At 42.5% G+C, this 24,464-nt stretch overlaps 1 protein-coding gene across 1 annotated transcript; it reads right to left on the bottom strand.

Moving 5' to 3' along the window:
• Positions 1–2,369: 2,369 nt before the first annotated feature.
• SCGB3A2 (secretoglobin family 3A member 2) lies at positions 2,370–5,968 on the bottom strand. The gene is made up of 3 exons (XM_070414657.1): positions 5,817–5,968; positions 3,090–3,277; positions 2,370–2,508 (listed from the first exon to the last, which is right to left on the bottom strand). Exons 1-3 carry the CDS (start codon positions 5,869–5,871, stop codon positions 2,485–2,487), a joined length of 267 nt encoding a protein of 88 aa, XP_070270758.1. The 5' UTR covers positions 5,872–5,968; the 3' UTR covers positions 2,370–2,484.
• Positions 5,969–24,464: the final 18,496 nt, after the last annotated feature.

Here is a 24,464-nt window from a genome sequence, read left to right on the forward strand (position 1 = left end):
AAGATTTCAATACATGTTTCCTCTTTATACCCTTTGCTGCCTTTTCTTCCTGTCCTCCGGTAAGACCCCTCTCTACAGCCTGTTTTTGAAGATTAAGAATCTCTTGCATTTACAGAGTGTTTTTCTTTCATGAACGCTTCACATTATCTCACCATAATGCCATAACTGCAATAAAATTAAAATACGCTGGTCAGGCATTATTTTCTTTATATAACAGGTGAGGGAGGAGAATGAGGCTCAGGAGAGATAACTGACATGAAGATACATGAGCTAGTATAGGCTGAGTGGGAACTCAATCAGGTTTGTGTAGCCTTCAACACAGCACCCCTTTGTGAATAACACCCTGAAGACAATCCACAGCTGTCCCCAATCCCAAAGTTCCTACCAAGGCATCAGTCCTAAAGGAAATTTACATTTTTCATGTTACAGAGATGCTGAGCATAAAGAGTACTTCTATTAAAAAATAATTCAAATTAAATCAAGTCACTCTACTATATCCCATCTCATTCTGAGAAAAAGCTATATTATTAAACTAAGGGCCCAGTGCACCTTGAAAGGAACTGTGGGCCGTGAGGCTATGGTGGGCACAGGGGCACCTCCCACTGTGGACCGAGTCCCTTCGGCCAGCAGCCCTGCTCTTGCCGCTACTGCTCCCTTGCTCACACCCACTGACGGTGTGGAGCGATTGGGGCCAGCGCCAGCAGCGGGTGCAAGTGGCTGCTGCTGCCTCGATCGCCCCTCAGGAGCAGAGGGATGTGGAGAAGCCCTCAGAGGCAATCGGGACCTGTCCAAGATCACTCAAATTGCTAATTTGTGCAAGCCTAGCGCCTGAACGTGAACATAAACCTGTGCGAGCCTAAAGTCCTGTTTTTCACTTCACTGCTTTTTCAGTCTGTATAGGGTTTCCTTTTGTTATTTTTATGTGAGAAGAAGGAGAACTTACTAATTCAATGAATGACTGAAGACCTAAAACAGTGATGGCGAACCTATGACACGCGTGTCAGAGGTGACACGTGAACTCATTTTTTTGGTTGATTTTTCTCTGTTAAATGGCATTTAAATATATAAAATAAATGTCAAAAATATAAGTCTTTGTTTTGCTATGGTTGCAAATATCAAAAAATTTCTATATGTGACACGGCACCAGAGGTAAGTTAGGGTTTTTCAAAATGCTGACACACCGAGCTCAAAAGGTTCGCCATCACTGACCTAAAAAGTCAAATAGGTGATGGTGAGATAACCTAGGAACTGGTAACAGGAGGAAGTCACTACCAACTCAGCTGAGAAGAAAGAAAAGAGGGGTTATAAGCAGAGCCAGGAACTACAGTCAACTGACAAAAGCTAGAACCAAGGCAAACCTATCCAGAAGGACCTAGCAGCTCAGACATGGTACAGGCACTTCCAGAGACTTCTTCCAAATAGAGAGGGACAGGAGGCCACATTCTGGCTTTCTCCTTTTCCAACCACCTATCTCCTGCCTGGGACTCCCAGGGGCAGAACAGAGGCCCAGAGTCAGCTGACCTTGGAACCTGAGAAAGCCAACCTGCAGGGTTCAGCCTCATGCCCTCTGTCTTCCCCCCACCCAGAGCAGAGTAGATGAAGAGTGGGGAATGAATTTGAGGGCAAACAGCCCCAAGGCTGGCACTAGATCAAGTCTGAAGGCAGACTATGGCAAACACTTTGGGTAGGGGAAAAAACTTGATTTTTCATTAAGGCATAAAAGTGTTAACAGCAAAGAGATTTGGCTATCTTTTCAGCATGGCTGGGACTGGAGTCCATGTGAAGAAAGGGATATTGATGAGATCATGAAGGGCCTTGCATGCCATGCTAAGGAGCTTGAAGTCTATTTTATAGGTGGTCATATAGAACCAAAATTATGTCTTGAAAAGAAAATGCTGGCATCGTTATAGATGTTATCATGGGGGGTGGGGAAGGATAGGTTAGAACCCGTTTGCCAAAGGCTGATGTAGTAAAGGCCTAACTTGGTGGGAGGGTCAGTGAAGCTTTGGAGTGGTCCTACCGTAACTACAAACTTAATAGAGGTTCACATTCTAGCGGTGCAGACTCCAAACCAATGAGATTTGTGAGGCCCTAGACTTGTCGGACAATACTCTGAAAATGCTTTTTCATTTCATGCTTTAAAGTTTCTTTAGAAGTAGGGGGATAGGAGGGTAAGGGGTCTGGAAACACTATCAGAGAAAAAACAATGGAGATGTTTACCTTAGAGATAAGAAATCATGTCTTATTGAAAAGGTGAGTTACCTTTAGAACAACAGGCTCTCTAGAGTCTATGACCCAAGGGAAAGGTTATCTAGTTAAGGCCCTTCTGAACAGAGGCCCCAGAAAAAAAATAATAAGACACAGTGAAATCTATTCATTGCTTTATTCATTCTTTCCAGGAGTCACTACATTTTAGGATGGAACAAGTTTCAGCCAGGGAGGAGAAGACCATCCTCCTCCTTCCATTCTCGCTTTATCCTGTCATCACAGCAAATGTGAAAGGGCCCCCTGAAAGGTAGAATGACAGTAATAAAAATAAGAGCAGGTTACATGTAATTAGCACATTCCCAAAAATAGTCACTCCTATTTAGCCACCATTTTACTGACAGGTAATCAAGGTCTCAAAGTGGTTAAGTCCGATCACAGAGCTGGTAAATGGCAAAGTCACAACTAGAGAATAGGTCTTGCCCTGGTCACGAAGTTCAGTTGGTAAAATATAACAAGTTTGTGGGTTCGAACCCCAGTCAGGGTGCATGTTAGAATCAACCAATGAATGCCTCAATAAGTAAAACAACAAACTGATGTTTCTTTCTCTCTCTTTCTTTTTTCCTCTTCCTCTCTCTCTAAAATCAATTTATACATTAACATTTTCTTCTTTAAACCCACAGGTCTCTGTTATTCACATATTCCTACTGGAAATGTAGATACTGCACTTTTCTCAAGATTACTGAACATGCAAACTTCATATGAGCCACCAGTCAGGGGGAAATACACATCCACCAGTGTGAATGGGGTGAGGTAGGAGCCACGTAAGCATTCAGGGTAGGTGAGCCCTGCCTGTGACAAACTACTCCACCAGCTGTAGTTACCAGCAGTTTCTTCACGGACTCAGAGGCCTCTGGGCCCAGCTCGTTCACACACTTCCTTAGCCCTTCTACGAGGTGCTCAACAGAAATGCCCAGAGTCTGCAGTAGAAGCTTTAATGGATCCAGAAGGGGGATTGCATCCAGAGGTAAAGGTACGGCATTCTTGACACTGCTGAGGAGGAAGGCGGTAGCTGCAGGGCAAAAGGGAAACCGAGTGAAAGAGGAGCATCGGCTCCTGTCTATGACCTCAACACGCTCCACTCTGTCCATCACGGCTCCCTTCCAGCCATGCTCATCTTGACTGCCCATGAAAACTCCTGCCTTGGGGCCTTTGCACCTGCTGTCCCAGTTCCCCAGAACTTTCTTTCCCGAGGTAGCTACATTATTTGGTCTTTCCTCACATTATTTGGTCTCTCCTCAAAAGTTACATTCTTAGAGAGGTATCAAAAATGGCACGCCTGTCACCCTCTATCTTTATTTTTTCTTACCACTACCTAGAATATTAAATCTTTTTGTTTTTGCCTCCCTCCTCTCATTAGAATGTAGGCTCCATGAGGAAAGGAACTTACGTTTTACTCACTACTGCACCCCATCCTAGCTCACCGTACTGCACCTTGGCAGGTAGTAAGCACTTAAACGATACTAGTGATTGACTGAATAGGGGTGTACTTTACATGTGAATTGAAATGCCATAAGCAAACTCCACTTGGGGCCAGGAATGGATCCAACCACAGCCCAGGAAACTGTTCCCAACCAATTTAACTCAATGCTATAAACATCATTGAACAATGACTCTGTACAAGTTGGTGTAGCTACATAGATGCATAAGATAAGAACACTCCATTCTGAGAGCTCACATTGTCTGGTGGACAATATAGATCTGTGCACACCACAGTGCTGCATATTATGGGCAATGCTCTATGGAAATACAGAAGAAGGGATGACTAATTCTGCTGTGGGTGAGTGTTGCAGGATTCTTGGAAAATGCCAGAATCACAAGATAAAGACGGGAACAGAATTTTTAAAAGAACATAATTAACAAAGGCACTGAGATATTAAAATGAAAGTACATGTGCAGTGTAGTGAGTCTTCTGCCCAGAATGGCTGGAGTGCAGAACTCCGGTGGGGTGTGATGAAGAGGGATAAAGGGGGTGAGGCTGCAAAATTCAGGTGAGGTCAGGTTTGTCAAAGCTTTGAATGACATACTAATGAGTTTGAGGTGTTGTTTTTGCTTGTTTGTTTGTTTCCTGAGGGCAATGGGAAACTATCAAGGCATTTATATGAGACAACTGCATTTTATATCTTCAGTTTTAGAAATGTAACTTTCATGTAGAAAACGAGTCAGTAGAAAAGTATAGAGGATTGCCGAAACCAGTTTGGCTCAGTGGATAGAGCGTCGGCCTGCGGACTGAGGGGTCCCGGGTTCGATTCCGGTCAAGGGCATGTACCTGGGTTGCAGGCACATCCCCACTGGGAGATGTGCAGGAGGCAGCTGATCGATGTTTCTCTCTCATCGATGTTTCTGACTTTCTATCTTTCTCCCTTCCTCTCTGTAAAAAATCAATAAAATATATTTAAAAAAAAAAAAGAAAAGTATAGAGAATGGAAAAATATGTGTATTTTTATAAAATGCGTGCAGATATGTAAACATACTTGTGCATGAACAGATTTATAAGAATTCCTATTACATATTCTCCTGCTGGCTAAGACCCTGCCATAGTTCATTTTCCTCTGGAATCCTTTTCATGTACCCGTTCAAATCATAAAAATATTGAGTCTGTTCACCTTCACCTTCTACCACCACCTATTTTCCCTCCAGAATTCCCTTCCAGTGAACGATATTTATTTCCCTCCACCCATCTTTCAGTGGTCACTTCTGTCAATGGATGTTTGTCCCTGGAAACTAAAGAACAAAAATAGCTGAAACTGATGAAATTACAGACTTGCCAAAAATTTCATAAGCTGCCACTTAGTTTCTCATGACTGATCTCTTTACTTCTTAAACACTTTGGTATCTTCTCTGTATGTAGTTATGTACTTCTGGGGGAAGGCTCTGCAATGTTTTCTGTTCTCTGAATGAGCAATGACCATCACTGAATGTGTCAGTTCCCATTGTCCTCCAAGAAGCCAGCCTCTGCACCCGACCCAGACACTGAACAGTTCGCCCTCACTCTCCCAGGGCTCTAGCTGAATACCACTGTACTCACTTCTGCAGAAGTCTTCTCCCCCTTGCCACACTAGAGGCACCCTAAGAACAATATTTATGTCTGATCCACCTCTGAATCTTCCAATGCTTATCCAGTGCCCAACAAGTTGTAGCCATTCAATAGATAGCCACTGGGGTACTGGGCTAGGGCAGTGGTCGGCAAACTGCGGCTCGCGAGCCACATGCGGCTCTTTGGCCCCTTGAGTGGGGCTCTTCCACAAAATACCAACTTCTGCGCATGGACCACGAAGTTTCAATCGCACTGTACGTGCGCACCCGCACATGGTATTCTGTGGAAGAGCCACACTCAAGGGGCGAAAGAGCCGCATGTGGCTCGTGAGCCGCAGTTTGCCGACCACTGGGCTAGGGTTTAGATTGGGGTGAGTACATCTAAAATCCCTTCCAACTTTACCATTCTGTGATTCTAAAACTCCCTCCACCATATACCACTGGAAGCCTGGGCTGACTAGTTGTGTCCTATTAAGAGAAAGGTAGAGAAATATCATACGTTCCAAGCTACTTACCAGAGTAACTGCAAATGCCAACGGTCACCAGCAGGAATACAGTGACTAGCTTCATGGTAGGTTACCTGTGATATCTCTGCCTGGAGTTAAAAAGTAAATCTGCCAAGGCAGGGGTCTCACGTGCTTCGGCAAGTGTAACAGTGGCTTTTGCACACACGCATATTTATACACCTACCGAGGGCCTGAATTTCAGTTGCTGCCACTTGATTCGCTGCAGCAAAAAAGAGCATGAAGGTCATGTTTGTCACTTAAACAAATGGGAGGTTTTTCCGTCTTCCCCTCATGTTCTCATGAGAAACAAAGCCCTACTTTAAAGCATTCTCAAGGACCTCTTGCAGAAGCCCTTACAAAACAAAACGGATGCCAGGGGTAGACAAAGAGCTCTAAGAATCCTTCTTCTGAAAGAATATTGAAAAATAAGGGAAGGTTTTGCATTGACAAGAGAAGGAGTGGAAGTTCTGTTGTTCCTCCACCTTTCTACTTATTTAAAGTTTGGAGAATCGCATTACCCAGTGAACTACCCAGTTGAGGAAGCAATCTGGAGGTCCCATCGGCCTGGTATAATATGGACTTAGCTTAATGACATCTAGTGCCATATTTCTGTAGAACTTACCTCCACCCATCCCAGCTCCACTCACACATCTACTATGGCAAGATCTCTGACCTTTGCTAGTGCCTCCAGTTGTTTTGGGAAACCCTAGGGTGTGCCTTCTCTGTGCCCTCAGATGGAATAATAAGCTCAGGATCTAAAATAAAAATGCCTTTTTAAAAACTTGGGATGCAATATTTTCTCCTTGTGTAATCTTGGATTAGACATTTTTATTTTACATTATAGTATTAGTATCCTTATCTAAAATGGGGACATTAACAGCAGGTCAGTCCCAAAGATGTAACTCTAAGAAAAACTTTATTTTGCCAGACCCTATCTATATAAACAAGATGAATTGCTGAAATATGCCTATTAGAACCATCTGGTAGTTCAAGCCCTTGCAATCATGCAAAAGGAATGCTGAGCTGGCCACAGAAACAATCTGCTGGAAAGGCTGCCCTCCTGGAACCAGGACTGTAATGGGGACTCAGGATGACCCTGTTAGGAAGCCCAAGTCTTGGAGCTCCTTAGGGAACCTGGTGCCTCATAAGCAAGGAAGAGGACAAAAAGAACCTTGCAGGCAAGAAACAGAGAACAGGGTTCCCTGGCCAAATGGCACTAATGGTCCCAGCAATCCTCACTATTTAGGAAGGACTCTGAACACTTTCATGAAGATATGCTATGGCACAGTCCCCTTAAGGTGCAAGGCTAGGGGTTGGGGCCTAACTTGAGGATGTCATATTGTGGTGAGGATTTAATGAATTTATGTAGACAAAGGATGCAAATGAACCAAACCAAGATTAACACTTAATAAGCCTCTCCTATTATTAACTCCTATAAGTGACTGAGCTACCATGGCTATTTCTTTATGTTTCTGCTGCATTGTAAGCTGCATGTAGGAGATCATGTAGTATTACTGCCACTCATACTCAGTCCTGCTACTTCTACTGCTTTCTCTGCAAGAGATGGCTTCTGTTTTTCCTGGGTATTACCACTCCACCAGGTACACTGATGTGTCCAAACCCTCAAAAAGCAAGGTTGTGTGGTACAGGGGTGGTGAGTCCATGCCATCTTTATTTGTATGTTATAATCTTTTTATGGGACACTAATCAACACTGCCCTTATCTGTGCTTGTCATTTGCCTACATTTCCCCTCTTCTGCTCTGCTCTATACTGGAAGTTGAGTTGGTCATACTGTGGCTTCCAGACTTCCTTGTCCACTGTGTCTGGTTAGGATTAGATACTGGAAGGCACTGGTGGAGGCTGAATCTTCCCCATGGTTCCCTGTCCTTCCAAAAATGCCCTTTGTCTGTGTTCCCACCCAAGCCAGGCCGATCCACCACTGTCTCAGCTTCTGCTGGGTGGCTCCAGCTCTGGCCCCAGCTTCTCACTCTGCATCTCTAGGCCAAGAAGCAGGGAACAGCCTCCAGCATTTTCTAATCTTAGGACAGACTCACCTCCACCACTACCACCACCACCCCTATTGCTTTAACTGTATTTCTAACATCTTGTACATTATCATCCAAGTTAAATTTTTCTTGTTTGACCACCTGGTAAGGTTTTAATTTCTTGGCTGGATTCTGACTAATGATGCATCCTAAAATACTGTACCACTTTTGGTAAAAACAGATCTTTCCTTTTTAAAACATAGGTCTTTCTCACACAAGCACCAAGTTATGAATCCATGAGGGGCAGGGCCAACACTCAACCAAGAGAAATAGAGCTTTATACACACACAGATGTTTCTACCTCCCAAACTCTGCAGCACTTTGTACTGTTTCAAGTTTGTCTGCTGGTCCCAGAGGTGAGTTCTTTCCTAGACCCCTTTGCTAATAAAGTTCTGATGGGCCTATCAAATAGATATGCGGTTTTGGCCAAAACCTAATAGTAGACATGGGTGGCTTACACTAAAGGTTAGAACCGGCTCCACACTAAACACACCTGTACAGTCATCAAGCACTAGTTTTCACTCATTTAACAGATATTTATCGAGCATCTACTGTGTGCTAGGCACCATACCAGAAACTAGAGCTGGAGGAGTAAACCAGGCAAACAAACTTCATGCCTTCATGGAGTTGAAAGTGCAATGGGATAAACAGACAATACTAGTAAACAGGTAAACAAAGAAAAGAACTAAAGGTCAGTGCTATGAAGAAGCAAATAGGGTGATATGCTAGTGAATGAGTGGATGGGGAGTCCAGTCCGATTTAAAAGGAGACTTGGACATGGCTAATATGGCTATTTCCATCCTTCCTATGAACTGAGTCATTGTATTAATCACATCTTTTTATCTTGGGGACTTGCTGATCCTGGGGATAATGCCCCTGGCAGGGTGAGCTAATTCCTAGAGACAGCAAACAATGCATTTGGAAGTGACCTTTCAAATGCAAACCCACCAATCCAAAGCTCACATTGTCAACCCCCTCCTTTATGGAGCTCTGACCCTCTAGTTTACTATCCCTCTCCCCTGGCCTTGAGGGCCAGGTACCAGAAAACTAGGGACAGCCCTTTCACCCTGAGCCCATTGAAATTATTCAAACTAGCCTATCCTAACCCCGCTTACCCTGTCTCTCCCATCCCTTCCCATGGGAACCACAATATAGGCTGTGCCCACTTACTGCCCCACCTGACAAACCTGGTGTTTCCTGTGTGGCATGCCCGCCCCTTTTCTAGGGATCTGTGATTTTAACAAACTTTTCAATGGCAGTCATCTCCTGATCTGTTAGCCTGAATAATAATAAAATATATTTTAAAACAGCCACGTAGCCTTTTCTTGTACTGATGTTTTCTCTTTGCAGCATAATTATGTGAATGTATTCTTTCCCAGGACTAATTTGTAAACATCTTGAGGGGGGTTTATCTTGTTCATGTTTGGATCCTATACACTTGGTAATATTATTAGGAACCACTAATCTGTGCTAAGCACTACACTTTGCTTATGGTTTCCATTTAATTCTCACAAAACCACTGATGATAAGAGCTTTCTTCCCATTTTATACATGATAGTCTGAAGCTGGAAGCAATGAATTAATTGCCAAGGTCACTCAGACATAAATAACATGGCCAGAACTTGAGTCCTTTCTTTTCTGATTTGTATTTCTTTACCTTTAAACATTTAATTAATATGCATTTCCAGTAAGCATTTGTGAAACAAATTAATTTATGAAGAGACATGAAAGGAAAAAGAAATGAATGTCAGTGATTCTAAATTAATTTTGGATGTGCTTTTCGAATGGATTTCTTGTGGAGATTAAATTTATAATCGGGAGTGGAAATTCAATTAGCTATTCCATTCAACAACTATTTGTTGAGCATGTTTGGTGCATTTGGCCCTGTGGTAGATTCTGGAATGCAGCAATAGAAAACTGGGCATGGACCTTGTCTCATTTTAATTAATGGACACTGTTAGAAGCAAGTCGGTAAGTCTTTATTTTTTCCCTCTGTAAGAGGAATGGCAATTATAAAGAGGTCACCTGCATGTAGATGCAAGACACTGATCAAGAAAAAGAAAAAACTCAGCCTGAGATTTCATCTCTCTCTCTTCCTTCTAGCTAAAAGAAGATGGTCATCAGAAATGTCAAACTGTTGCCTTGTATTTTCTTTACTTGCTGCAAACTGGACCGTCAAAAGTCACCCAAACTTAAGTCTACATAAAAAGGGAAAAAATTGTCTTCAAATTTGTCTTTAAAAGCACAAGCATATAACATATAATCAAATGCCACAGCTCACTGTACCACCTTCATAAAGCTTGGAGAAAAGCAAAACTCTCTGTTCCTGGCTGCTTTCCACATCGATCCTTCCCATTTAGTGCAAGCAAATCAGTCCATTGTCATTTGAGGCTAACTTTTAGCTCCTTCTCTAGGCACTGCAGAGAAATCCAAATGGAATGGGAGCACAGGAGGATTTCATACAAGAAATGACCAAGACCAAATAGAAGCAGAATCTAGGGAACAATCAGAAGGAACATAAGTGATGAGTCCAGGCTTGATTTTCCAATGAAGGTTTCCTGAATTCAAGTGGTTCTTGAATCCACAAATTTGGATAAGCAGAGGATGAGAAATAAAACCAGTATCTGCAATGTTTTATCTTAGAAAACAATTTGAGACAATCAGGTGGGCTGAAAAGAAGGATGCATGCACAGTGTGTCTTTTATCTTTCTGTGCCAGGACTATCTGACCACAGCAGGTGTCAAGCACGTGTTTAGTTTACAATCAAACAATCAATGAGTTGTGTCAGATGAGTCTGATGCAAATGAATGGCTACAAAAGGATAAACTCTAAGTTTTATCTGGCAATATTTGATCAATATAGGTTCTTGAACAGGGGAAAACCTGACCATAGGAGTTTATAAAGCAAATTAGTGCTAGGGGAGGCAGAAAGGCCTTTCAGTGTCCTGGATTCTGGGCCCAGATGTTCATACTGCCAATCCATGGCCTACTCCCACATTCACAGCTAATTCACTGCCTTTTGAGGGGACCAGGACAGCATCTGCTACCCTTACTTCCAGCAAAATGTCAAGCCTCACAGAGGACAGATCTTCCGTGTCCAGCAAGCACTCTCCTTGCCATGATCCTGTCCTAAGTCCTGCCTTCCACTGCCCTTTATAGAGGAATGATTTCACCATGTACCATGGTAACCTTGCAGGGATCTACAGAGGCAAAAGGTGGGACCATGGCTTCTCTGAGTCTCAGGGGAACACCTTGTGATATTCTTGGAACATGAGATGAGAGGCCTGCAAAAGATATGAGCCATCTTCCACTCTTCTTCCCATCTTCTCCGGGAGGCTATCATAGACGTCCCTCACTGCCTCCCAGGTTCTATGAGGTGTGGGACTATCTGCCCTGCCCCTCTCAGGACAGGGCAGCAGATTATAAAACCAAACCCTCCTAGCTGCAGACTAGAATTGCCTCCTCAGCAACAGGGCATCCTACAACTGGTGTGCAATCATCCAGTCCCTCTTGTTTGGGTGCCAAACAAGATGTGTGAGACCAAGATGATAGAAAACTGGCACTTCTGACTTACGCCTCTCTTTGCTGACTGTATAATTCAGCCGTGGGCAAACTACGGCCCGCTGGCCGGATCCGGCCTGTTTGAAATGAATAAAACTAAAAAAAAAAAAAAGACTGTACCCTTTTATGTAATGATGTTTACTTTGAATTTATATTAGTTCACACAAACACTCCATCCATGCTTTTGTTCCGGCCCTCCGGTCCAGTTTAAGAACCCATTGTGGCCCTCGAGTCAAAAAGTTTGCCCACCCCTGGTATAAGTGATAAAGTGTCTAAATCTAAAAGTGGTTCGCTGTTAGCTAAGATCTGGAAACAGCCTAAGTGCCCATCAGTAGATGAATGGATTAGAAAACTGTGGTACATCTACAGGATGGAATACTATGCTGCTGTTAAAAAGAAGGAACTCCTACCATTTGCAACAGCATGGATGGAACTGGAGAGCATTATGCTAAGTGAAACAAGCCAGTCAATGAAGGAAAAATACCACATGATCTCACTCTTTCATGGATAATTAAGACCATTACAAACCTTTGAACAATAATAAATACAGTGGCAGAGCTGCCTCAAACTGATTGTCGGACTGCAGTGGGAAGACCAGGGAGGGTTGGGGGACAGGAGGGAGGGGAGTAAGAGATCAACCGAAGGACTTGTATGCACCCATATAACCATAACTAATGGACATAAGACACTGGGGGGTAAGGGAGGGCAGGGGCTTGTCAAGGGCGGGGGGGAAAAAAGGACACTTATGTAATACCCTTTGTAATACTTTAAGCGAAAATAAATAAATAAATAAATAAAAGTGGTTCGCTGAATCTTTAGCATCCTTTCAATCAGGCCTTGGCTTTGCCTTGTCCCGTATGTGTGAGTTTGACATGCTGTCAATACACAGCCAGACTGCATGTTCTCCATGTGGGTGTGATTCCAAGAACATCGAAAGCTCATGGTGTACTTGGCCATGTTATAGGTCTTCACTCAGTGTCTCAACTATAAATCATTTTTCCTCTTTCCAAAAGTTTATACTATGACTCTGCTGGCCAATGAAGTACAGGGTGGGGAGGCCTTTTTTATAAGGCATGTTGGCCCCTGGCAAGTCTCATACAAATGTGCATAGTAGATATTGTTTGCTCAGCAATGTCTCCAGTTTCTCCACACCTTCCTAGGGTTGGGCTGTTCTTCTATTCCTTGAATGACCTTATTCTTTCTCTAGTGATTAAGGGCACTGGTCCTGGAGCCATCCTGTCTGCATCCATATCTCAGCTCCTCCTTGGCAAAGTTAATTTACCTGTCTGGGCCTGTTTTTATCATCTTCTAACATGAGGCTAACAAAAGTATCTTCCTTATTGGATTGTTATGAGGAGTAATGAGTTAACAAACACAAAATACTTACAAAAATTAGACCTCAGAATGGGCATTTGGTATATGTTAGATCAGTGGTCACCAACATTTCAGACCTCACGGACCACCAGTGGTCCGTGGACCATAGGTTGACGACTCCTGTGTTAGATGACATTATTATTATTATTACTAGAGGCCTGGTGCACAAAATTCGTGCATGGGGGGGGGGTGTCCCTCAGCCCAGCCTGCACCCTCTCCAATCTGGCACCCCTCAAGGGATGTCCAACTGTCGGTTTAGGCCTGATCCCTGCCTCTCACAATCTGGGACTGCTGGCTCCCAACCACTCGCCTGCCTGCCTGCCTGACTGCCCCTAACTGCTTCTGCCTGCCAGCCTCATCACCCCATAACCACTCCCCTGCCAGCCTGATCGATGCCTAACTGCTCCCTTGCTGGCCCAGTTGCCCCTAACTACCCTCTCCTGCAGGCCCAGTCACCCCTAAGTGCCCTCCCTTGTAGGCCTGGTCACCCCTAACTGCCTTCCTCTGCTGGCCCGGTCACCCCTTACTGCCCTCCTTTGTAGGCCTGGTCGCCCCCAACTGCCCTCCCCTGCTGGCCTGGGTCCCCGCCAACTGCCCTCCCCTGCTGGCCTGGTTGCCTCCAACTGCCCTCCCTTGCAGGCCTGGTCCCTCCCAACTGCCCTCCCCTGCAGGAAATCTTGTGTCCACATGGGGGCAGCCATCTTTGACCACATGGGAGTGGCCATCTTGTGTGTTGGAGTGATGGTCAATTTGCATATTACCTCTTTATTATATAGGATTATTCCACCCTCTCCATCTCTACTTTTAGTTTTCTAGCTTCCTAAACATAACCTCAAACAAAGCAACCACCATTACCAACACATTCATGAACACTACTTCTTAATTATTTAATTCTGAGTGATTTTATTTATAATTTTCACTTCAATAAATTTCATATTTCTTTGGCTTGCTATACAATAGAAGGAGGGGTTGATAACCACTGTATCACGTAAACAAATTCTGGAGAATTTTTTATGGTATAAGGTTTTTAATCTGAGATAATTCACACTTATAGAAAATATCTTAGTAAAAAAAATAATAATAACTTTTTTTTTCTGAACCATTTGAGAGTAAAATGCCTGTCCAATGCTCCATCACTCACAAATACTTAGTGCATACTACAAGCAAAGACATTCTGCTACACGACCATAATCAGGGATCTAACATAACCAACTCTAAGACTTAGACCTAGTTCCAATTTCATCAATTATCTCAAAAGGTCCATTATAGCAAAAGGATCCAGTTCAGGATCACTTAGTTGTCAGGTCTTTTTAGTCTTCTTAGTCCGGAAGAGTTCTTTGCTCTTTCCTTAACTTTCATAACCTTGACATTTTTTAAGATTACAGGCCAGTGTTTAGTGTTTTTGTAGGCTGCTGCTCAATTTGGGTTTGTCTGATGTTTCCTTATGACTAGGTTCAAGTTATGCAAGAACCCAATCTGTGTTCTCAGTGGATTATTAGGAGTTGGCACAGGATATGTCCCCTTACTAACTTGTCATCTTGATCACTTGATTAAGGTAGAGTCTGCCAGACTTCTCCATGGTACTCTGTCCTGTGTAATTAAGTATTCTGTGGGAAAGTACTTTGACACTATGTAAATATCCCATTTCTAATCAATCTTTCAAGTTATCTTAAAATATCAGAATGGATTCATGCTTTCCTGCTCTATTAAATGAATTATAATCCATTTCTATAATGTTTTATTTGATAACAAAATTGACCCAATTGTTGCCAATGAGAGCCCCTTCAAGCGGGCCTCTCTTTGCCTTTTGGTGGGTTCCCATCATTCTTTGTGAACTTCCTTGCTTTCTGGTACTATAAGATTCCAGGATCATCTTTAATTGTCTCTGCCCCAACCCTGAATCAACCCTCTCTCCAACAGTGAGCCTTAGTTATTTTTAATAGAAGACTAATATTGTGAGATAATTCATGTACTAGGTTGCTCATTTCAATTGGGGTATCCAGTTCCAAGGCCCTCTCAGTAGACAGAGCTATGGAATATACGTGTATATATGTAAATGTCCTCCTCACTCTGCAAGGGCTTGGATTCTCTTGCTATTTATCCGCTCAGTGGATGCCCTTCATACTCTACTTGGCCCCTGACTCCCCATGCCAGGCCAAACCCATGGATGCCTCTCCTCTGTTAGTTAAATCAGTTCTCCAGTGAAGGAACTTGCTCTGTCCCTACTCACCTCAGTGCACTAGCTCCATCCACTTATACTATACAAAACTGGCATTTGTGGCTGGCTTTGGCTAGGAGCTCAGCAGGAGCTGTCCCCATGAGTTTAAGAAAGTGCATTCCAAGATATGAAAACTGAAACTGCAGATGCCCTACTTCTTAGCCTCAAAAGATCCACAGCATCTCTTATGCTATTTTCTATTATTCCTACCAAGCCATAGGACCAGTCCAGATCCAAGGGGAGAAGAAATAGACTCTACTTCTTGGTGGGGGGAGTTGTAAACAATACGGGCCATATTTAACCACAGCAAACCCGTCTTTTAAAAAGGGTGTCCAGAAAAGTTCCGTTGGAGAACCAAGATGGCGGCGTAAGGTACAGACCTGTGCATGCTGCCTCCCACAACAACATCGAGACTACCAACTATAAGACAAACAGCTATCATTCAGAACCATGGGAAAGCTGTCCCAGTGGAAGCTCTACAACTGGAAGGAAAGAAAGAGCACTGAGACTGAGTAGGTGGTGCAAAGGCTCCAAGAACGGAGGTACGGAGTCGCGCGCCAGGTGGGCTGCAACTGGATGCGTGTTTTTTTTCAATCGGAAGGGGATGCAGACTCTCAAATCCACTGAGCTTGTTTGGGGCGGGATCCTGACGTCCCAGACCCCTACGGAGAGAGGTGGGATGGCCTTGCAACGGGCCGAAGAGCGAGAGTGGCTGTCTCGCGGAGTTGCTCGCCAGCAATCAGGGATGCGACCCCGCCCTACTCAATTTATATCCCCACCCAAGCTGTACCAGTGGCACAAAGGGAACGACCAGTGCTTTTGCAGCCCAGCCAAGCAGAATGCAGATTTTAATTCCTGGTATACACAAGGGACACACTCAAGAAGCAGAATCAGGTTCGGAGGAAGCCAGAGCCGGACCCAGCTGGGCCGGCGATGTGGAACTGCCTTACCAGCAAATGCACAGGCAGGTCCATCAGATCCAGTCTCACATGGGACGCTGGGAGACAGCAGACAGGCAGTCTGTGCACTTAGTAGAAAACGAAATCCAAGCAAGCATACCAGATATTCAGCCACCAGGAACGCCTAGATATTTTGTCCAGCAAGGAGCCACCCAACAAAGGACAGAATGCCAAACTTCGTGTTGCTGAGACAGCCCCTGTGAGGCCGAGATGAACCCCCTAAGGCCGAGGCGACCCCCATGAGGTCGAGGCGGCCCCCGTGAGGCTGAGATGGCCCCGGTGAGGCTGAAACGGCCCCGGTGAGGCTGGAACGGCCCCGGTGAGGTTGAGACGGCCCCGATGAGGTTGAGACGGCCCTGGTGAGGTTGCGACGGCCCCGGTGAGGTTGAGGCTAGGATGGCTCCGGTGAGGCTGAGACGGCCCCTGTGAGGCTGGGATGGCCCCTGTGAGACTGGGACAGCCCCAGTGAGGCTGGGACGGCCCCTGTGAGGCTGGGACGGCCCCTGTGAGGCTGAGATGGCCCTGTGAGATTGAGACGGCCCCTGTGAGATTGAGACGGCCCCTGGGAAGCTGAGAAAAATACCACATGAACTCACTAATTTATGGATAATAAGGACCATTATAGACTGATGAACAAAAATGGATATAGAGGCAGAGCAGCATTGAGCAGACTGTCAAACTACAGTGGGAACCCTGGGGAAGGTTGGGGGGGGGGGCGGGTAGGAGATCAACCGAAGGACTTATGTGCATGCATATGAGAATAACCAATGGACACAAGACACTGGGGGGTGGAGGAGGCCAGGGGAATGTCAAGGGGGAGAAAAAAGGAGATAGGTGTAATACTCTTTGTAATACTTTAAGAAATAAAAAAAGGGTGTCCAGGCTTTTAAAGAATTATATTAGGGACATTTTATGGATATGGCAACATCAGCCAGAGATAAGATGAATCAAGGAAACCTTAAGATACTATTTAAATACTTGCTATCACAGCAAGGCTATCACAATGAAGGAAGAATAGACTTGGATAGAGAATAGAATTTGAGGACTGTTTTTTTTTAATGTGATTAGAACTTATAATAATGTACAATTTAGTGATTCAGTATTGAAACCCACAAATAGAGATGGACTAATGTCATATTTACTGTAGAAAAGTTTCTCATAATGGGTAAGAAGATGCATTAAATAATTTTCATTACCCTTTCCAATTCTATGATCGTAGGTCCCGATAGCTTTCTTAGCCTAAAACTTAATTTTTAAAAAAAGTGCTCAATGCCTGGCTGATGTGGCTCATATGGCTGAGTGTCATCCTGTACACCAAAAGGTTGTCAGTTCAATTCCAAGTTAGAGTACATGCCTGGGTTGTAGGTTCGATCCCTGGGTGGGGCATGTCAGAAGGCAATCAATTGATGTTTCTCTTCCTTCCTCTCTCTCTCTCTCAAATTAAATAAAAAATATTTTTCTAAAAGTGCTCAAGACTGCAGTAAACCACTTTAAAATAGCTTAAGCTTCTCTCCTACTATTTCTAGAACTGTACCACAAGCAAAGTCTTTGGCTCAGTAAATACTGATTGACAAATTATGTTTCCCTATAAATTCCAATTTTTTAATGTTTTGCCTATCAAGTAAGTGGAGCTATAATAATTTAAGTCAAAAGCAAAGACACTTGATATCTTCAATACCAATTTAAATACTTAATTTTTTTCTTTTTTGAAATATTTAAAATAACTTGCAATGCCTTACCAAATTAACAAACTAGATTAGATTATGGCTGATATGCCTCTTTGGTTTAGAAGCTCCATAACTGTACTTTTTTTTCTTTCAAGCCATGGGAAATGATGAGGGTTTATGAAATTTGATGTTGAACATGAAAAATTTTCAAAATGGTTTACAAGTGCCCTCTTGTGACCAGTTTAGAGGAGTACAGTCTGTTTATGAAACAAAGCAAAATGACAATTGGTTATGAATACCTTCTGTGTGCCAGGTTCTATACTAGAGGAAAAAATAAATTTTAAAGTCAAAAAGGAGAAGGTGCAGGTTTATTGTTTTTGTTTCACTTCTCAGATGATAATCCAGCTACAAGAAATACTATGTCAACTATTACAGTGGATTTGGGCGTGTGTGCATGTGCGTGTGTGTGTAGGGTGAGATACACAGAATGACAGCAGGGTAGTCAAACTGACTAATGTAATTGGGAGCCTCTAATCCTAAGAGGCTTTCACAGCAGCCTTAAATATTTAGCAGTGCAGAGGGAGAGCTTCAGGATCCTTCCATCATGTGAAAACTTTGATAGACATTCTGGTGAACACAGGTTACATTCATATTCAATCCTCCTGACATTCCTATGTCATGGATGCCAAATGCAGGACTTTTAAGATTTTATCATCGACCATAGTAGAAAGCACTGAGAAAGGATAGAGCTGCTTTCTGATTCCACATATAAAAAGCTTGGAAGTCACCATTCTGTCCTAACAATAAGCAAAAAGCTAAACAGACTAAAAAAATCAACAACTCTTCCTGGATCTATAAGAGAAGGAAGACACGTAGCAAACTGCTGTCCTCAAGACTGCAAAGACAGATGGGCAAATACAGAGTCACGGCTTACCACAGCAGACTCATGATTCATACTCATAATTTATATTAACATATTTATATTCAGAATTATATTCAACTTTTACTTCTAATGCTACCCCTTCCCCTATCTTCCAATTTTAAAACTTCACTCACCTTTCAGTCTTCCCACAAAGTACCCCTCCCACCTTTGGGGAGGTATCCAGTTCCGACTTTCTGGATGTAGGGGAGGTCACTAGATATTTCTAAGATGCAATGAATGAGCCATCTCAACAGTGGAAGGGCCAGAGAGAACTTCTCTGAGCCTCAGTTTTCTCATCTTGGAGATGGCCATTCCAAATACAAACATTACATCTTTATAATATCAAACTATTTTAAATCAAGTAATAATTCACACATTTATAGTATGTTTTCTGGTTGTCAAATTGCTTTCATTAACTGGACCTATTTAAGCTATAAGAATCAACACTAATTTTATTGCTAAGGCTCAATGAGGTTAAGCTCATTTTACAGCTTGGTCTCAAAATTAAGACTCAAATGCTTTCGAAGTCCAGTGATTTTATTGCCATTTGTGATCAAGCCATCACCCCTTCCATCTCCATAAGACATTCTCTGATGTGGTCTTTCAGAATGCCATCACATCATACTGCTCTTGCCAAAGCACAGACAAAAGAGATGAAAGCTGCCCTATACTAAGCACTCCACAAATGTTAACTGTTACTGTTTTCATTAACATCAAGCTTTACTATGCTCATGTACTTTTGAATTATTTTTTATACATTTGCTTAAAAAGCTTAGACACAAATTCCTTCAAGGATAAGGTTAACATTTCCTAAAAGTTTCAATGACCTACCAATGGTCGGCAAACTGTGGCTCGCGAGCCACATGCAGCTCTTTGGCCCCGAGTGTGGCTCTTCCACAAAATACCACATGCGGGTGCGCACATACAGTGCGATTGAAACTTCGTGGCCTATGCGCAGAAGTTGGTATTTTGTGGAAGAGCCACACTCAAGGAGCCAAAGAGCCGCATGTGGCTCGTGAGCTGCAGTTTGCCGGCCACTAACCTAAATCAAAGACCACTAAACTTCAAGTCCCCAAGGAGTTAAAACAAACAAACAAAACATTCTTATTGTGAAAGAATTCTAGGCTTTTAGACAAACCTTCATGCTTATATCTCTAAGTTCCACTTTTCCAGTGTATTATTTAGTTCCTTAGTAGAGTCTTCTCCAGCCCGAAAACTGACACAGAAGCCTTAGAATCCCACAGCCCCAAACAGTGGAAAGACCTCCAGGAAGGATTTGTCTGTTTCAAAAGCCCCAGCAGGGAGGCAGGGCCCCAAGCTAGCCAAGGTGAGTGTGTGTGGGCTCCGCTCCTGACACAGGCACAGGAGGGCTCAACAGGTGTTTGGGGATAGCCTTTTGGGGAAATGCTTGTGGGAAGCTGGGTTTGGTCAAGAAGAGGGAGGCTTGTCCTAACTGGTGTGGTTCAGTTAGTTAAAGCATACACCAGAAAGTGGCGGGTTCGATTCCCTGTCAGGACACATACTCAGGTTGAGGGTTTGATACCCAGTCAGGGCGTGTACAGGAGGCAACTGATGGGTGTTTCTCTCTTTTCTCTCTCTCTCCCTCCCCCCTTTCTCTCTCTCTGAAGTCAATTAAAAAAGAAAAGAAAAGAGAGACTTCACTTAAGTAAATAAGCAAATAAGACAATAAAAGAAATGAGTGCTTTCTAGGAGAAAGCTTTTGCTTTATATATCTCTTTAGATTTTATAATCCATATTTACATATATCATCTCATTTAATCTTGATCAGCACTATAATAAACAAATAAATGCTTATGGAATAAAGTAATAACAGTAACATCAACAAAAATAATAACTGACATTATCAACCGTATTTTTGATATATCAGAGATACTTCCAAATATTTCACAGGATTACTCCTTTAGAGCTTGGCAACAACCCTATGAGGTATAAATATTATATATCCATTTTAAAGAGGAAGAACATAAAACTCATAGAGGGTAAATCTCTTGCCTAAGATGCTAAATGATAGAAGCAGAATAAGATGTGGCTTCTATGATGAATACTGAGACAATGATTTCTGATAAATAGGTATTACTGCTGGAATTAAGCAGATACCAAATACTAGGAGCAACCAGAGGAAGACGCAAAGAAATCTACTAGAATATGTTGTGCAGGATTTCACTGACAGAAAAGGGTGGGGACATTCTAGGCAGTAAGAACAGTGTAAGCAAAACATGAGGGTATTAATAGGATTGAAGACCATCCCCACAGTTTGAGGGATGTAACAATTGAAACAGAGAAAAAAATCAGAAATAGACAGGAATATCAACAATGTGAGGCAAAACTTACTGAATTTTCCATAAGAAACTGAAAAAGTAATTAATTCATAAGAATGTTACTTTCATATCCAGCTCCTAAATGCAGCTGATGGGACCCTAGTCCCTTAAGAGAACTTCAGGGTTCGTTGGGAGAGAGTCCAACACCTCTAGACACCAGCTTCAAGATACCCTTTCCCCATAATAAGGAAGCTTTGTGATGAGGTGGGGAAAAGATAGGGTTTGGCATCAGGAGGTCTTAGTTCAAGACCCAGATCTGCTAGTTCTAAGTGTCATGAGCTACATGAAAGCAGCCTCCTGGAGTCTTTGTTTTCATATATATAAAATGAGATCAATAATAAAACATGATTGGCCAACCATTCCATCTTGGGAGTTATTAAATACTGTGAAGTACAGGAAAGTTCCTTTGTAAACAAAATTGAAAAAATAAAGCTGAGCCTCCCCTTTACACCGAGGAGAGAATCAAAGAACACTGTCAAGAATATGAATCTTTAATTAAGCAGCACTAGGCTCAAAATTCAGTTCTGCTTTTTTTTTTAGCTACTGGATATCTGACTTTCAGGAATTTACTAACCTCTCTAAACCTTTTTTCCTCATCCATAATAATTCCTTTCTACATCACAGATTTGTTGTGAGTAATAAATTAAATGCAATATATGAGCAAAGCATTGGATTCATAGTAGGTGTTTAAATCATTATATGCAATATCTTATGGAAAGTAGGTCACACAGAATAAGTGCTGTAAATGTAACAAAGAAACTGAATATAAAAATAAAATGAAGAGGTAGAGAAGGGACAGGAGGAGGAGGAGGAGGAGGAGGAGGAGCAGACCAAGGAGGAGAAGAAATATCGTCAGTAGAAAAATATGCATCCTAGAGCAGGGATATGAAAGCTCTCTGTAGTTATAAGAAGGGAGATGGTAAGAATTTAAGCAATGTGTGTAGTTGTGGAAGTTTGAGTCTAACTAAACCTTGGCTCTTTTTACGGTTGTGTGGGAAAAATATCTATGTTATCACTGCTGGCCATGGAGAGTTCTACGCCTATGTCAGACTATTATGATGATTCTTTGGAGAGAGTCAATTCTCCTCTTGACATCTTTTCCATGATAATCTGTAACTTTCTTCCTAGGTCTGACTGGCAATGGCCTCATCATCTGAGTGGCCGGCTTACACATGACCTGCACAGTCAACATGGTGTGGAACCTCAATCTGGCCATGACTGACTTTACCATCATCTTCTTGTTGCCTCTCCAGCTCAGCTTGCTGGCTCTGAACTACCACTGGCTCTTTGGCCAATTGCTCTGTAAGTTCAACAGCACCATGTCTATTCTTTACTTTCTGGCCAGTATCTTTCTTTTGACCCTCATTTCCATGAACTGCTGTGTTATAATCTTCTGGCGAATCCAATCCTGGAACCACCACACACAAGCTAAAGTAGCTCTGGAAGCTTTGGGAACATAGCTTTTGGCAATCTCTTTCTATGTACCCTACTGTAACTTCAAGGAAATAGTTATGGTGGGTCACCTATTGCTTCAAACAATGTGACCTTTGAAATAAAACTCAAGGAAGTCATCGACTGTTGAATGAAATAATTATTCTGCAGTAACAAAAGTTGATCTCTAGCCATTGTGTCTTTGGCTTCATTCTGGCTCTGGCCATTATCACCTGCTGCTATATCCTTGTAGCCTTGAAGTTAAAAGCCAGCTGGCCAGGTTCAGCTGACCCTTGCAGGTCCTTGCAACCGTAGTGATTGCCTTCTTTCTCTGCTATGGTCCTTACAAGTGTCCCTATGGCTGGACTTTGCCTCCTATCAAGAGAACAGAGAGGACCTACACCAGGTGGCCTTAGTTATAGACCCCTTCATATCAGCTATGGCCTTTATCAACAGCTGCCTCAACCTGGTTCTCTATTTCTTCACTGGGCATGATTTCTAGGAGCACCTGTTTCAGTCCCTGTCAGCTACCTTGGTAATTATGGTCACTACCCCTTCCATCTCATAGCAAGTGGAAGAGGGATTATGTCCCATTCTTGTCCCAACCAATGAATAAATGGACAGTGGGAGTCTTCCATTTCTACAGAAAACACAAAACTGATCAGAACAACAACAACAAATACTGAGAGTCATCAGTATAAAGATTTAGCCAGTATATCCATATAGGATCAGACTACCAGGCTCCAAATTTCATTTTATGGCTATTTGCCAAAAATCTGATATTGGTTCCTAAATAACTTTGGTTGAAGAGGGTATGGAGGGGAATTTAATAAGCAAGTAATAGTCTGCAAGCCTAAATCAATAGTCTTTCCTGTTTAACATTTATGACATACGCAGTGTAACAGATTATGTATGTAATAATCTGTTATACATATTGTTATCTGGGTTATAAAGAATAAAGCTCCTGTTTGAGTGATAAGTGGTGCAGAGGGTCATTTTTGCTTCTGTTAAACACATACAGAGAAAAGACCTAGAGAGAAAATAAAGCAGATACTAAAATGAGGACTAATTCCTTACTACGTGGGCAGGAGGTAAAAGAGAAGACATTTGCCATTTCAAAGAGAACCCTGTCATGTCAGGAATGATATACCTGGGTAACAGTTCTAAGGTTAGAACCTTGCCAGGATTGATTAAATATGGAGGTATAAAGATTGCAATATAGCATTTCAGAAGCAAAAGAGAGAAGTTCTGGGCCAAATTCAATGAACTAACTACTAGCTCATGATATCTGTTTCCACTTCAGAATTGACTTATTGCTAAGGAAATAAAAACAACAGAAAATAATATCAAAAGCCCTTGATCAGACAAAGGAAAACTTTCAGAGGACAACAGGAAATCTACTGCAGACAACATCACTAATCACTAAAAAGGGGTTGGGAGCTGGAATGATGCTGCTACAAAAGAGAAAAGGAAAAATCATGTTCATAGGTTTTCCCCACAGGATATTGTTTTTAAGGAAACTAATGATAACCAATGGCATAGTCAAGCTTGAGCATAATTCAGATACTTAAAGTTACGATCTAGAAAAACATTTTGAAAATCTGTAATTCAAAGATAGAAGTAAATCCTAAAAAACTAGAACTCAGAAATGGGGCACAGTCGGGGTCCAGCTGAAATAACTGTGATTGCTGGAATGGGAATTAGTATAAGTGTTCCCAGGATGGGAAGATGAGGCACACTGGCAATGTGTGAGAAAGTCTTCATGGAGAGTGGGAAGTTAGATCAGGCCTGAAGAATGGGCAGAACCTAAGAATGTAAAAGTGGGTGAGGGCAAATAGTATGGCAGGAGGCAAGAAATGCATAAAGAATTCCAACTACACTATCTCAATAACCTTCCATGGAAATATAAAAACTCAGGTAGCAGTGGGATCCCACATTCAGTCAAATTTGTACCAGAAACAATTAAAATAATGGTGTTTGGAATCAGAACACTAGCAGGGCTGGTACCAGGGTGAAATTAGAAAGACATTCACCTTAGGTTCAAATTTTACAAGGACACCAAAAACTCGGCAGCAAGATAAATAATGTAATATTTTATTTAATCAAAATTATAAATCAAAATTAATGTAAAAACATGATAA

This window comes from Myotis yumanensis, unplaced genomic scaffold, assembly GCF_028538775.1.
Source record: "Myotis yumanensis isolate MYYU_CA2020_CCGP unplaced genomic scaffold, mMyoYum1.0.hap1 SCAF_5, whole genome shotgun sequence".
In the NCBI taxonomy this organism is placed as follows: Eukaryota; Metazoa; Chordata; class Mammalia; order Chiroptera; family Vespertilionidae; genus Myotis; species Myotis yumanensis.

Bases quoted from the DNA above. Each gene is read 5' to 3' on its own strand.
- SCGB3A2 (XM_070414657.1), bottom strand. From the start codon at position 5,871: ATGAAGCTAGTCACTGTATTCCTGCTGGTGACCGTTGGCATTTGCAGT. The intron at 3,278-5,816 runs GTAAGTAGCTTG...TTTGCCCTGCAG, and splicing joins TGGCATTTGCAGTTACTCTG to CTACCGCCTTCCTCCTCAGC. The intron at 2,509-3,089 runs GTAACTACAGCT...TCTACCTTTCAG, and splicing joins AGTCCGTGAAGAAACTGCTG to GGGGCCCTTTCACATTTGCT.